Consider the following 15,525-nt stretch of genomic DNA (forward strand, 5'->3'; position numbering starts at 1 on the left):
TCTGGAAAGAAGCTGAACATAATTTGGGGTGGGGGAGCAGGAGAAGAGAGCTGGCATGCCCAGCCCAGTGAAGGTGTCCCTGCCCATGGCAGGGGGCTTAGAACACTGTGGTCTTTAAGTTCCCTTCCCACCCGAACCATCCTGCAATTCTATGTCATATTAGGTGCAGAATATCTCTCATAGTAAAAGGCACAAGCTGCTCTTTCATTTTGGTTGTGCAGAAAATAATTTCCTGCATGCCTAAGAATGGCATCCTTTTTTTTTTTCTCTTGAAGGAATCAGGCCCTAAGGTGATTGAAAAACTTGGAGAGCAAATTACCTCATTTCTAGAGGGCCTGTATTTTCCAAATAAAAGAAGCACAAGAAGTTGGGTTTATATTACTAATTTAGTGTGATTCCATGAAACCCCCAGTCAGGGACAAAGCTGACTGGGCTAGAATAGCTGTCTCGCTAAAACCACAGCTTTTAACTTCAGAGTAGCACACACAGATTTCCTTGAGGAAAAGGTATTTTCTGGCTCAGTTACACCTGCATCTCTCGTAAAAGGAGTCATTCATATGCACTTTAAGTGGCAACACAGAATGTTCACCATTCTTCCACTCCCGCCTCCCTCTCTGACCGCCACCGAGGACCATCACTCTTCCAGATTTATCCAGATGGGAGCAGAGCGCTTCTACAGCACCTTTCCTCGGGCCAACACTCCGGTTACCTTCTAAGAAAACCACAGAGCAGAAGAAAAAAAAAATCCCCTCGGACTGAAGCGAAACGAAGCACAGCGATGCCGGAACTGAGGGGAGCCGCTGGCACCCGCACCTCCCAGCGCCAGCGCACGGCCGCGGCACCTCGCTCGCCGCCGAGCGGGCTCCGTCCCGCCAAAGCCGCGCCCCGGTGCGCTCGGGGTCCGTCCCCGGGGCGGGGGCTCCGTTCCCCCCGCCCCAACCCCGGCCCCGCTCCCGCCCCAACCCCGGCATCGCCCCGGCCCCGTTCCGGCTCCGCTCCCCTGCGGGCCCCACCGCGCCTGCGCGGCCCCGCCGCGGCCTGGGCGCGATGGCGCGGCCTGAGGGGCCCCCGACGCTGCCCGAGCCCCTGCGGCGGCGGCTCGTCTCCTTCAGCAGCTCCGTGTTCAGCGACAGCCACCGCGCCGCGCTCGGCGACGTCCCCCGCGCCCCCCCGGGCTTCCCGGGCTACCGCGCAGGTACAGCCGGCCGGGCGGGCCCGGGGCTCTGCCGGGACCGCCGGAGGCACCGCTGGCAGGAGCTGCTTTGGCCGTGCCTTGCTCTTTGTGACCCTGCCTGGCGTGGGGACCGATGGCTGCGGCCGGTATCGCCGGTGGAACTTGCGGCCCGACCCGCTCCCTGTTCAGTCCTCTGGAGCGAGAGTAGCCATGGCAATGCACACAGGACAGCCTGCACAGAGAGGCTGCGGTGATTTCAGCCGATAAATCCATTCTAAGCCGATCGAATTAATCAACAAGGCGTCAGGAGTTCCCTTGTGTAGTGACACTGCTAACGCTTACTAGTTCTTCATTTCATTTATCAAACGTTTCACCAATAGCTTCTGTCTTTAGTCTTTTTTTCTTTGACTTGCTGTGTGAAGAACACTCCTATGTTAATATCCAGTCCACTGAAACAATTGCAAATTATTGGACATCGGGATTTCAAAAATTCAGTTTTACACGTACATATCTTGGGGAGTTGCTGTAGCAACAGCCATTGCAATACTGTCTGGCTTTTCCATTAATTTTAGCAATCCCAGCAAATAAGCATTAATTTAATTTAGGGATAGAAAAATTAATTAGAATTGGCTTATATTGCTTAAACATTCATCCAAACACAGTTTTAGAACTTGCACAGAATTTATAAATACCAATGCCATGTCAAGGAAACCTTTAACATATCTAAACATTGTGATAACAATCGAAATTGGAACTCTTGGCTTCTCTGTTTTTAAGTAAATTTTTCCTTAAGTCTAACCTTGTAGGTCCATTATAAAGTCGTAAGTACAGAATTTACTGCCCACATGTTGGAGTTTGAGACTTGCTTTTCTCTACACTGAGTGTGGTGCAGCTTGTCCTGTACAGGCCTGAAAGGATGAGCTTTAGTTTGACACATACTTGAAACTGTTATCTCTTAAAAATCAGACAAATTACCATCCAAGTGTCTGTTTAAATAAAAGGTTGAAAATGAAGAGTGGGCCATGCAAGCCTGCTCTCTAGCAGCTCTCTTGAGCTAAGCATCAGTCAGAGATTGTGGAGTAAGCTAAAAGCCACCAGATAATCAACAATTGGACACTCAGCTTGATTATATGACTAAATTATAAAAATGCTCTGTCCCAGGAGCCAAAAGGTGCCTTGGGTTCCAGGAAATTATGTAACTCCAGATAGGGTGTGAAGATTTCCTCTGGATAAATAAAAATATTTTTCTTAACATTTTATTTGACTGGGAAGAGTCAAATTGCTGCCCTGCATAAAGCTAAGATGGAGCAGTATCCTTCTGTCATACTTACAGCTGGAGTGATAAAATCTTCTTTCTCTCTGTACAGATTGTGAAATCCTTTCCAGTTTGCCACTGCAGATGTCCCTCTATTTCAATGTTTATTTCTTCCCATTTTGGTGGCTCATCACAGTTGCCATACTCTACATGAAGGTGAGAAGGAAGGAGAGTGCTGGTTTGTAAATGTATGTTACATCAAACACACCCTAGTGTGAGATTCAGCTCACTGGAGTTAGAGGCTTTTACATTGATTTGGGAATTCAGGGAAGCTGGAGGTTCAGGAGTGTTTGAATGCCAGTACTGTCAGCTGAGAGTAGCACAGAGTACCTTCATTTAATCACAGACACCACGGCAGAAACTTTTACTTTCTTCTTCCCCTCCAGTATCCAGCCTTATCAGATTATTACAAGTTCATCCTGGTCACTGTCATGATCCTGGTCTCTCTGACGGAGCTCATTCGACTCTACCTGGGATATGTGGGCAATCTCCTGGAGAAAGTAAGTTACCAGATGTACACAGTAATTTCTGCAAGAATTTCTGCTTTTGGGAGTTGAACATTAACTGGCAGGCATTTTATTTAAGAGATATAAGTTGAGGACATGGTTATTTCTCTTCAGTTGCACTCTGCATCTTCTATTCCCTTGTCATTAGCTTCCACTTAATTTTGTGAATTTCAAGTAGTTTTCCCTTAGAATAGAGCTCTCTCACTCCCTAAAATTGTTTTGTCAGAAAATACAAGTATGCTTAAAAACACAGGATATGGAAATAAGAAACCACTCCACTTTGCATTTCCACATTATGTGCTGGCTTTTGAAAAATTAAAAAGAAATGTGTTTTCTTCACAAGATTTTGGATTTTTTCATCCCAGCTGTCGGTTTTTTAATAGGTGATGTCTCCCTGTTATAGGTCCCTGAGCTGGCTGGGTTTTGGCTCCTGACTCTCCTCCCGCAGTTGCCTATAATTCTCTTCTTGCTATTTAATGAAGGTCTGAAAATCCACTCTCTGGAGCGAGCTGTCCACATCATCTTCGCCGCCTTCCTCTCCTTCCAAGTGGTGGCGGCTTTTTTCGCCCTGAAAAGGATGGTGAACACTCTGGCCGCTCGCTTCCGCCTGACCGAGTTCCACCGCCTGGAGGAGCAGCGCCCCGCGCCTGGCGCTTACGGCCTGGCCACGGGCACCCGGGGCTGGTAGGGCCCAGAGCCCCGGAGATCGCGCCCCGAGGGCCTCGGGAGGGAGCAGAGCCCGGCCCAGCGTGGCCACAGTTCTGGGTCCGTTTTCTTGGGTCGTTCTTTGCCTTCTTGCCTCAGAGGAAGTAAAAAAATAGATCTTGCTCAAGAGCCAACATTAAACCTCAGAGGATGGAGCTCCTTTCTGCAAGGAAAATCAAAGCCAATTGCATAACTGACCTGAGTGGACTGTGGGTGGACTGAGTACATTTGGAGAGTTTTTACTTGTTACAAAGTTGTGGCATTTTTTAAAAACCAGAAGCCCTTTTGCTCACTGTTCGCACGAAATTATTTTGTTTACAATAAATATTTTCTACACTTTTTTATGTTGGTACCAGTTTTGTCGGTACCAGTTTGTTTTCCAGATAAGTTGCACATATTTTGTGTCTGATACCTCAGTTAGGAAAAAAACCCAACCCAAAACCAAACTGGAAACAAAAGCCCCAAGAGGTCTTGAGGCTCAAAAAGAAGTTAGTGAGCAAAGACTACACTTTCAGAGATGGTCTTCCAGGTATTTCCAGCTCTTAGAAATTCCTCACTGCTATACTAGGCATGTAATTTCAAAGGTATTCATTCCACAAAACTCTTATGCTCATCTCCTTTGGCTTAGTTACAGTTCTAACTATCAAGTCAGAGTGGTGCAATTTTCCCAGACAGAACAGTAACAAAATTATAGTCATTAGAAAAATAGGTTTATGTCCACTGAAAGGCAGAACCTGTTTTTCCCAAGCCAGGGCAAATACCAAAGTTCTCTCCTTCCTGTTAGGTGTATTAAATTTTAGGCTATCTTCTGCAGTTTTGGTAATGGCTAAAAGTTCACTTTTTCTGTCAAGGAGTGATGGAGATCAAACATTAAAATAAATTTTTCACCAGAATCCTTTGAGACCTTTGAGCAGGGCAGGAGTTGTCAGTTTTGAAAGCTGGCACAAGCATGCAAACTGCTCAAAGGATTGGAAGGAAGATGAGTCTGACACGAAAAAGGCACATTATGCTTAAAGCTGTTGAATATTTAAAGCTTACAGAACCCCAAGTGAGAAAAAGGCATTAGCTTTTGTTTTTACCAAAATGGTTAATTGTCCTTTTAATCCATGAATGAATGGGACAATGAATTACACTAAGTTTGCTTCTTCATTTCATTATTATAAAGCTTATGTTATCAGAGCACATATCCCTTTGTTTTAAAGCCAACTACCATCCTGGACTTTTGCACAGAAAGAGAGGATTTCTCTAGGAGTCTCTAAGAGTATCTTTTACCAGTTAATATAAAACATTTAGAGCCCTGTAATCAGAGCCTGAGAGGGACACACTGAGATTTAAGGAGAAGTTACAGCATTTCAAAAATACTTTTCCAACATTAGAAAATCCTTGTCAAAACATTCTTAACTGATGCAAGGGGAACATTGGATATTTTTAATGTCAACCACAGTAACACTACAGGTGAGTGCTGAAAACAGGGCTGAAGGAAGGTTTTTAACACTAAGTACATGAAATACAACATGAAGCTGAAAAAGTCAATCATGCACCAATGCTGGCAAGAAAGAACTGGCCTCCAGGCTAAGACCATGAGGTATAACTCAAAATCCTTGCTTGTCATACACCAATGCTGGCAAGAAAGACTCCAGGCTAAGACCATGAGGTATAACTCAAAATCCTTGCTTTTAGTGATAAAGAAATGATGCATTTGGAAGATCAAATTGCCATGCAAGACAACTGTCTGGAGCCAAAGACACAAGGACACAAAGCGCTTTGGGGATGGATAAGAGGAGGGGGAAATAGAATTAAGAAAAACACTGTTTAGAAGTAGAGTTGTCTGGAAATGGTAAAGGTAGAAATTAGCCTGTAAGGTAAATCTTCAGCAACATGTTTGATAAACACAAGATCTCTACCTACACTCTGCTCAGGCTTCCTAACAGATCTGCTGGTCTATTTTTAATTTCATAATTTTCAGTTTTAATTTCACAATGAAACTTCCCTTCAGTTTCCAAATTTCACAGAAACTGGTGACACATCAAGCAAGCAGAAAAAAAATACACAAGGAGAACATGACAATTTAAGATTCAGCAGAGCAAGTATGTGGGCAGCGAGGGGGGTTGGTGGTTTTCCTCACCTCTAGAGAACAGATGGAAACCAAAATGAAAGGAAGGAACTGAAAACCACTGGAAACACATGGGAGTTCACTGAGCAGCATCCAGACACATCCAGTTCTGAACACAAGCGGTACAACAGTGCCTTGCTACCACACTGCAGTTTGTGCCAAGAACACCAAAAAAGTCTTTTTTGAAGCTCTAGATTGCTATCAGCAGCTCTCCCTTCACAATCAAGATCTTTGAGTGGCTAAAGCCTGGGAGCAGAAATCAGTTATTTTATTTCATGAAGTTTACTGTCAGGAAAGGCCAACAGCCAATTTTAAGGGAAATTTGTACCAATGTATTTCCTTTAACTGAATAAAAGAAATTAGGAATGGGTGCATTATCTTAAAATGCTCTATTTTAGGTTACTGATCAATTTGAAGATGAGAGGAGTATTTTGTTATCAAGGGCATAGTTGGCAAATGGTGAATACCTGAACTTGGCCTGTGTCCCTTGTCTAAAACAGACTTTGTAAAAGGATTTATCTTTTTTTAATAGTTGCAGGGCTTTCAAGAAGGAGAAATTAAATTTAGAAGAGGCTTCAAATGTGTACCTTACTTAAGCAGATCTGATAAAGCAGACACAAGATAAGACATAGACTTGATAGAAAACAGACAATTGATAAAAAAGAGGGTACAGCATTAACCTTTCCATATCAACAGCTCACTCTTTACGTTTGCTGAAAGAATTGCACCCAAAGGAATGAGATCATACATTTCACTCTTGCCTTTGTCTCTTATAAACTGGACTGGACTCAGTGTGAATCTTTAAATAGTTGATGAAGCAGGTAAAATTGGCATCATTACATAGTCTGACAAGATGGCAAATAGCTGGGAAGGGCTGCAGAGATCAATTATTTTGAAAAACAAATTTTGTTTCTCCGGGACAAAGGTCAGATAGCAACAATTAAAAACAACTTTGTTCAGTGCTTCAAATAAAGCAAGGATAATAGAGGTTTGCTAAAAGAGGCAGGCAAAGCTGTATGTAAGGGTCAGCTGATAAGAGCAAGAAGAATTTAAACTATAATGGAATAAATAAGTTCAAGAAGTATAACACAGAGAAAATGTGTATGTTGATGACTGGTGCCACCAAAGTTGCCCCTGGGTACATGAAGGAGAGAATTTATTAGAAGAAAATAAATGTGAAAATTTACCAGCTTGAAATCTTGAGGGATTCAGCAGAAATGTTGTTCCCCCAGCTAAGCAGCAGCCTAGAGCACTCAGTTTCACATTCATTAAATACATGCAACTTTTGCAGTTTCTTATGGGAAAAAAAAAAAAAGCACTTTTTCTTCTTCAGATGGTCCAAGGTTTGAAAGTAATATAGTCCCTGGGAAGCATTTACTGGCCAAGAGACATGAGCACACAGAGGAACTGTAGACAGAGATGAACAGATCTGGCAGGTAGCTGCAAGAGCAGCCAAGGCCTGTGGCTTCCCTGGTGAATTTGGGAAGGATTCATGACTTCCTTGAAAGCTGCCTTGAACATCCAGTATCAGGGCAGGAGTTCCTGCAGTCTGTGAAATAAGGCACTGTTGCTCTTTAAGGGATGGAAAAGACCCTTCTCTATTCACACTGGGAGGCCCATGCTGGTCCCAAGTAAAATAATCAGAAAAAAATGCCTGAGCATCTTTAGTTACCACACTCTCCATGTATTGAAAACAATCAGCTGAATTCATGAAGGTGGGAAGAGTATCAGAGATACCTGTTGATAATCACTGGTACTGCTGGAGCTTTGAGCAGAGCCCCTCAGCCCATGCAGCCACTGCCTGTGTCCATCCAGAGGGATTCCCACCAGTCAGTGAGTCAATGTTTGAGCTCCTGTTTCAATTACAGAAAGGATTTGAACGTGGGAATCTCTCCTGTCTTTGTCTGGCCTTTTGCAAAGGAAATACAAAATTTATCACAAGATTAAAGCTTGCAAGAGCAAGATACTTGAGTATCTTCTGCAGTATATCAATGTAATAGTCAACAATTAAAATATATAGCTAAAGGGCTCTGTATTTGATTTTTATTGTTTGCTTTTAAAACACCTCAATTCAAAGCAAATTCTCACTGCAACCAGAAATGCAACAAATCTTACTTTTATATTGCAGCTGGGAGTAGGTGAACAACAAGTCTTTGAACACCTTCATTTTCAAAATCCTGGAGGAACTTAAATCTCACTTTTTTCTTTTTTTTTTTCCTTTTTTTTATTTTTTTTTTTTTCATTTCCAAATGATTTATCATGATTAGCAAAGCATGTATAAAAACATGGGGTGGGGAAACATTTTGAAGTTGCTCTTTTTTCCTAAGTAAAACTGCATTAAAAAATAATTTTAAATTCTCAAGCCCCACCAGGCACTTGACAAGTGGATGTCAAGGTGATAATAAAAGGACAATGTCTTTTTTTAGGGAAATACTGATAAGGCAGCAGCAAAAGGATTAACCAGGCTGGCTGCAGTGAGGGACAGTGAAATGTGACACAATAAAACTCAGCTATTGAGTTAAGGACAGCCCTTTGGACACAAAAGACTGAAATGAAGAAAAGCTGTGGGTTTCTTTGCTCTTGAATATTTTTTTTTTTTTTTTTGGAGAAGCATGAAATATTACTGTGATAACAGAGACTGGATAATAAGAATAAAAACCCAACCAAGAAAAATTCTCTGAGGATTCTTTTAGGATGCACTGAAGGAGTAATTTGCTTCTAAACATCACCTGCAACAAAGCAACCCAACAGGTGTGAGTAGGCTGAGACACATTTGCCTGTGTTTGCATTTCTCAGTACAGCTTTCAATTAGAGAGTGATAGAATCACAGGGAAAGACTGGAAAAGACCTCTGAGATCCTGGAGTCCAGCTGATAACCCAGCCCTGCCAGGCCCACCACTAACCCATGTCCCTAGGCACCACATCTGCACAGTTTTTGAGCGCTCCCAGGGACAATGACAACACCACTATCCTGGGCAGCCTGTCCCAATGCCTGGCCACCCTTTTGGGGAAGAGATTCACCCTAATATCCAATCTCAACCTCCTCTGGCATAACTTGAGGCTGTTTCCTCTTGTCCTAGCACTTGTTACCTGGGAAAAGGGACTGACCCCCACCTCCTTCAGGCAGGAGCTCTGCCCATTGCCCTGCTGAACAAACCATCTGGGCTTGTAGAATAAAATAATAATTTCTTACTCTTCTTCAGCTTTGAGTGGCGGGGGGGTGGTTCAGGATGTTCAGAGAAGTTGTGCAGTGCTTTAAGCCATTTTCCTGCTTTGGTTTTGATGCCTCTGGTTTTAGCTTTTATATTTTTCAGATTCTGTTCTGCTTTAGCGTGTAAGCTTCATATTAGGGGATGGTAAGCTCTCGCCACAGAATAGGCAGACAAAACAATTCCTTCTCTAGCTGGGGACCAAGGACAACTGATCCAGATCTCAGGCCCAAGAACACAAACAACATGGACTGAAGAGGGAAAACAAGAAGGATGGGACTTCATGGGCTAATGCTGTAATTGAACAATTAACTCCAATATTCTAATGGCCCAAAACTTATAAAAGTGTGAGACCTCGTGACCGGTGGTCCATTTTGGGATCATTTTGGGTTGTGCTGCCCAAAGTGGATCAATTGAGGCCTTTTAATAAATACCTACTTTATTCTTTAGCTCTGTCTAGTCTCTGTTCTAGGTCAGCCTTCACAAGGCATCAGTTTTAGCACTGCTGAAATCAGCCATGAACAGACCTTGTCCTTAGCCTGAAAGCTGAGGACCCTTCTCCCCCAAATCTGAAAGCCTCCAGCCAGTCCTGCTTGCTCCGTAGGTAATATGGCTCTGCCCATCCTGTGCCATCACATCTCCATCATATATGAAGGACATCCAGAACACAGACCTTCCCACACATTCTGGGAACCAGGCACTTTTCCAGGCACGTGTGAGTCAGCCCTGCAGAAGCCCCGGTGCTGTTTGTATGCAGAACAGGCACCCGCTGCTGGCTCAGGGCTCCAGCAGCCTTGCAGTGACAGCCCTGTTATTTCCCACCCATTTGCTGTGCATCATTAACACTCTTTAGGCTTTCTGACACACAGCTCTCCCTTCTGTGTGCCTTTGATGGGTTAGACACGTAAATGGTGCTTTTTTGGGGGCTGTGTTCAGAGTGCTCACAGTTTGGTTTGTCTGCTGCTGCAGCAGTGGGAGCTGTAAACTGAGAAAAATGGAGGCACCAGCTTTGCTGACAGCAGAATGCACATGGATGCTGTTGCCTGGATCCTTTTAGGGGAAAAAAAAATTGCAAATATCTTCTTTGGTGTTTTCAGCCAACAGAGGGGCAGGGCAGCTTTCCCCCTTGCTAGTAATGTGAGAAATCCCCAGTGTGATATCTAGTGCTTATTATCCGTGATAGCTTCCTGCTGTCCCACATTTGTTGGTATAATCAAGTACATCTTTACTGCAATATATCTTTCACATGTGCAACCCACCCTTATGAGAGCCATTTTGGCTGATTAAGTTCAAACTGTTGCACTTATTCAGTCACGTGCAGATATTTTTCTCCATCCCTATATCTCCCTCCATCTCTGAGCAAAGACAGACCTCTGCATTTCCCAAAAAGCAGCTGAAAACACCCAAATCCACAATTACAGACCCCCACAGCCAACTGGCACAAGCCACATCAACAAGAACTAGGGGGAAAAATTAAAGTTCAAATGCCCAAAACAAATTAAGGCACAGCTAAGTTGAATAATTTCAAGGGCAGATCTAAATGCACATACCAGCACAAATATTTGGATGATCTCAGTTAAGAGACTCTACCTCTCCCTCTTCAGGGCCACAAACAAAGTTAGGTCACTGCAAAAACATTTTGGACTGAAGTACTCCAGCAGGAGAATGCACCCTTCCTTAGGGTTTTAATGTTAAAGCCTTATAAAGCAAAAACACTTATAAACAAAACTGGGTTGAAATCAGCATGTGTTGTAGGATTTTTTTTAACATTGTCTTTTAAGGCTAACTATGAGAGCTTAATGTCACCTTCAAGGTGTTTTTAAGCCTGACACTGAGACACAGTTAATGCACAGCCGAGGACAGATTTTTTTGCCTGCTGTACACTGAATCCCGACATTCATTGGAAAACTGAAAGCAGGCTTGGAAGGGCGGGAAAAGTGTCTGGTGGTGCACAGTGGCACTGTCTGCACAGAGCCCTGGTCCAAGTGCCCATGCCATGGCTGATGGACGCACAAGAATTTGAGGGTGGGGGAGAGCTATAATTACATTTCTGTGACAGTAATTACGTGTATTTCACACAGTTCAGCTGATGTCATGTGGCACAATAGGTGCTGTGAAGAATACTCATTTGTTAAGTAATTTATTGCATAATAATTAACAGCTAATCACTTGTGAGTTAAAATGCTCTGGGAACAGACCCAATTCACAGTCTGTGCTGCCTCCTTCCAGGAAATATGACTATTTAGAGAGTGCTCCTCGCTCCCCAAAAGCCTCCATCTCTGCAGAGCCCCTGCTTGCATGCACAGACATCTGCAGGGGATCACTGCGTGTGTGGCAGCAGCTCCAGCAGAGAAATCAAACTCTCAGGGGATATCCACAGGGTAGGCAGGGAGCTGCAGCTGCACCCCCTGGGATGGAGAACAGGCTTTTAGACCAGGCTAGAAGAAAAGTGACAGCTCTAGGCCTCATTTCTCTGCTCTGCCTCATTAATTTGAAGTTGTCGCAGATATATCTCCACTTAATCACAGTCACATACTTGAGGGAGTATCACTCAGCCAATCAACAAAATACTGCTACAATCTTCTGCACTTGAGCTGATAGGGCGAACCCCACTTTCTCCAGGGGTGATTGTCCCTGGTTATATTACAGCTTAATGCCATTCAAACCGTTCAGCATGAAGCCACGCTCCCACATTTTCACTCTAGTATCCTCCTAAATGCACCACTTCCCACAAGGACATCTGAGCCTCTGAAGGTCTCCTTCAGCATGACAATGACCTCAGCAATACACCAGCCTCTACCAGCTGGCAGAGAGTGATGGGCAGCAAAGACACACAAGTGGCATCCCAGTGGGCTGTGATCCCCACATCCCTTTCCCAGCTCTCTGCTTGTTGTAGGAAAGAAAACCCAACTTATGTCCAGCATCTCCCCTCACAGTGATTGTCACCACACTTTATTTGTTGCTTTTACTATTCAGGTTAAGGTACCAGCCATGGCCACCACAGGTTGAATGAGGCATCTCCCATTTTTCTTGGCTTTTCTGATGAAGTAGGTGCAAATAGAATGAGGGTGTCCCACAAGGAAGTGCCTCTATATCTTCTGCCTTAGCTTGACGGTTCATGTCCAAGTGCTCTGGGACCAGATGAGATTTGCCCTGCCTGCTTCAAAATCCAGGGAAAAAACAGTCAGATGAACTTGAAGGATTTGGGGAGAATGTGTTCAACCAGGCTGAGTAAATGTCTTCTCAAAAAAACCCAAATATCAGCTGATGTACAAATACTGTTCTTCACCTGCAGTTTCTAGGGCATGTCCCAATCTCCAAGTAAATCCTGGACTCTCTGAAACCTCTGCACACACCTCAGTCACACAGCAATAATGCATGAGAGAACAGTTCCTACTGAAAAGAAAAAAATCATTTGTGGTGGCCCATAAATCACCAGAGTGTGTCATTTCATATGGCCAAGGGCTGTGAGCAAGCAGAGCGCTGCACAGCGAGGTGACAAATTCATTTTCCATGTCAGAAGCAGCAGAGCTTCCAGTCAATCTCTGAGCAAATTCGGATTTACAGATCCAGCAGATTTGTCTTGTTTTATTGTCTATTAATTCAATCCACAGCAGATGTGAGAGAAGAGCAGATGTCAGTACCCTGACCTGTAGCAGAGGAGAGGAAGTTTGGGACAGAGTGCCTGCTCAGCAAGTTCACTGGTGCCAGGAAGGTGGGAGCAGTGGCCGATACCCCAGAGGGCTCAGAGCCCTTCAGAGGGACCTCGACAGCCTGGAGAGATGGGCAGGGAAGAACCTCCTGGAACTCAACAGGGGCAAGTGCAGGGTCCTGCCCCTGGGGAGGAACAGCCCCAGGCACCAGCACAGGCTGGGGTGAGCTGCTGGGCAGCAGCTCTGCACAGAAGGAGCTGGGGGTGCTGCTGGACAACGAGCTGTCCATGGGCCAGCCGTGCCCTGGGGGACAAGGAGGCCAAGGGGACCCTGGGCTGCATTGGGAGCTGCATTGCCAGCAGGTCAGGGAGGAGATCCTGCCCCTCTGCTCAGCCCTGTGGATTCTGGGATGTCAGCCCCTCTCAATTCAACTGGGAGAGCAGGAAAGGAGGGATGGGCTGTTCTTAAAGCCAGCCTAGAGTTCACAAGGCAAAACAGTTTCTTTAGACATAGTGGAAAATAAAAGCAACACTATTTGGGACTGAAATGGTGGATTTTTATAACAGGGGAAACCCCTGCTAACTACTGCTCACGATGGGCTTGGTCCCTGTTTCTGTCCTGCTGTTTCACACACAGATCACACACATACCTTAGGTGCTTCCAGTAAAAGCCTGACATTTCTCCCAGGCACAGCCATGAGGGGCAGGTGCTGTCACTTCACACCAGATAAGAGGAGGGCAGCATGCCATCCCCACCTCCTGCATGCACCCAGAGCCCAGATGGGTTTGGCTGCAGAAAGCCCTGCCCAGGCACATCCCTCCAGGCTTTCCTTTATGCCCTGTGCATCAGCAGGACATTGTCTGGATGAAAGCTGCAGGGAAAGGTGATCCAATGGGAGCATCATCCATGGGTTACAGAGCAGACTACAGCTATACTAAAGGAGCTGGCTTCCAACAGGGGAGCACAGTGTGAGGCTCACCTTGCTCCTGGAAAAGCTGGGAAGAAAGCAGAAGCATCCATTTGCTTATCAGTTGCTTGGCTTTGGGATCCAAACCTTACCTGACTGGGAGAGAGAAGAGTTAGCAACCTGAAGAGCCCCCAAGCCTCCTTTGTGGATCCAAGAAGGGAAAAGGGGAGATGGTGACTGACCAAATCCAAAGCCAAGATAATGACAGTATTATTTTAGCCCCTACTGCTTTTCTTTGATCCCAGTGAGGAAACAAGCACACTCTGTGCAAACACATTAATGGTTTCCTTCTCCTTACAATGGAAAATTACACCCACTTACCTGCCTCCCAGGGAGATGTTTGCATTTAATTCTCTGCTATTTACTAAATACTTTGAAAACCATGCATAGAAAATGGTTGGTAAGAGGTGATTGCTCCACGTATGTCAAAGGAAGCAATGATCAGGGTGTCTTCGGGAGATCCATTTTTCTCTGTTTCACTACCCCAAACCAGATGGCACCAGTGCTGAAGTGAGCTGCTTTTGGGGGAGCATGTGCAGGGAGGCACCAGCTCTGCCTCGCCTGTCTCTGCAGGCAGCAGAGCCCCATCAGCGGCAGCTAATTTGGATGGCAGCTAATTTGGATGAGCCTGTCATGGGAGAGCAGCACAGCCACGCCTCGCCAGAGGGGCCCGGAGGATGTTTGTTCTTTATCACCTCAGCGCAAACACCGTGCTCTCACCTGGTTCTGACAACACTGGCACTTACAGTGCCCCAATCTGTGCTCAATTAATCCTTTGGCAAATCCCCCCATACTGCAAATGTTGCTTCTTCAGCAATCCAACAGCTGAGATAAAGGAACTGCCCCTTTCTCTCTTTTTTTTTTTTTTTTTTTTTTTTTTTTTTTTTGGGGGGGAGGGGGGAGGAGTATGGAAGCAAATTTTCCTAGGGAAACACCCCAGGTCCCCTTTTGACTCCTTCGCCAGTACCCTCACATGCAGAGAGTCACAGCAGGACCATTCCCAGCCCCTTCTAAGCCGACCGTGCAGAGCAAACCCTGAGCTGGGCATATCCCTGTGCAATCCTGCTCCCTTCAGCCCACACCTCCGGCCCATCCTGCCAAAGGGCGCCGGGACACCCCCCCGAGCGGCCCTGCCGGAGCTGGGACCCGCAGCCCGGCCGTGCCCAGCTCTGGGAGCATCTCCCGGGCGGCTGCAGGCAGCCCTGTCCCGGGCTTTTGGTGGCAGACAGCTCCCTCCAGTGGGGCATCTGCCGCTCGCTTCTTCCCGGGGAAAAAGGATTGAAACCCCCTTAAAGAAAAAGACAAACAAACAGAGAAGTTACCAGGCTCCAGCTGCAGGACAAGCTGGGAAAGGCAGCTGTGCTTCACATCCGGCCAGGACGACGTGGTGGTGGGGATGGTGCAGGCAGCATCCAAAAATGCCACAAGCACCAAAAATGCCACCAAGCACCAAAAAAGCTGTCCCCATCACTCAGTGAGTGGGGATGCACCTGCCATAACCTGACCAGGTTTCTCACCAAAATTTTAAGTCAAGTTCTGGAGATGCTTCTCAGCCAGGCTGGAAGAAATACCCCACAGATCCTCAGGTCATGCCAGGGCTTCCCACAGAGCTCTGCCTTGGGGGCAGGAGAAAGCAGGCAGCACTGAGCAGGATGCAGAAATATTTTTAATTTCATATTAAGAACCAAAACATCTTATTTCCTTTTTTTTCTTAAAAAAAAAAGTTTTAAATTTTCTTGTGTAACTCTCGAGTAGGATAAATCAGCAGACGCACAGCAGCGTGAAGCAAACATTTTGTTCCCCAAGCTGAGCAAGCATTAAAAAAATTAAGCTACAACATGAGGAACACTGTTGTAGGATATTCATGGTCCATAAAACACAGC

General features: G+C 45.4%; 1 protein-coding gene and 1 long non-coding RNA gene across 2 annotated transcripts in view; one reads left to right on the forward strand and one right to left on the reverse strand.

Moving 5' to 3' along the window:
- LOC121358698 overlaps positions 1 to 892 on the reverse strand; it is a 36,668-nt gene extending 35,776 nt beyond the window's left edge. The window contains exon 1 of the long non-coding RNA XR_005955932.1: positions 710 to 892. This is a non-coding gene — a long non-coding RNA (uncharacterized LOC121358698). The remainder of the gene's footprint in view (positions 1 to 709) is intronic.
- Positions 893 to 1,019: 127 nt separating this feature from the next.
- On the forward strand, positions 1,020 to 4,031 carry TMEM17 (transmembrane protein 17). Its single transcript, XM_041477116.1, has 4 exons — positions 1,020 to 1,195; positions 2,542 to 2,645; positions 2,876 to 2,989; positions 3,399 to 4,031. Exons 1-4 carry the CDS (start codon positions 1,048 to 1,050, stop codon positions 3,681 to 3,683), a joined length of 651 nt encoding a protein of 216 aa, XP_041333050.1. The 5' UTR covers positions 1,020 to 1,047; the 3' UTR covers positions 3,684 to 4,031.
- Positions 4,032 to 15,525: the final 11,494 nt, after the last annotated feature.

This window comes from Pyrgilauda ruficollis, unplaced genomic scaffold (assembly GCF_017590135.1).
Source record: "Pyrgilauda ruficollis isolate IOZ18807 unplaced genomic scaffold, ASM1759013v1 scaffold4, whole genome shotgun sequence".
Taxonomy (NCBI): domain Eukaryota; kingdom Metazoa; phylum Chordata; class Aves; order Passeriformes; family Passeridae; genus Pyrgilauda; species Pyrgilauda ruficollis.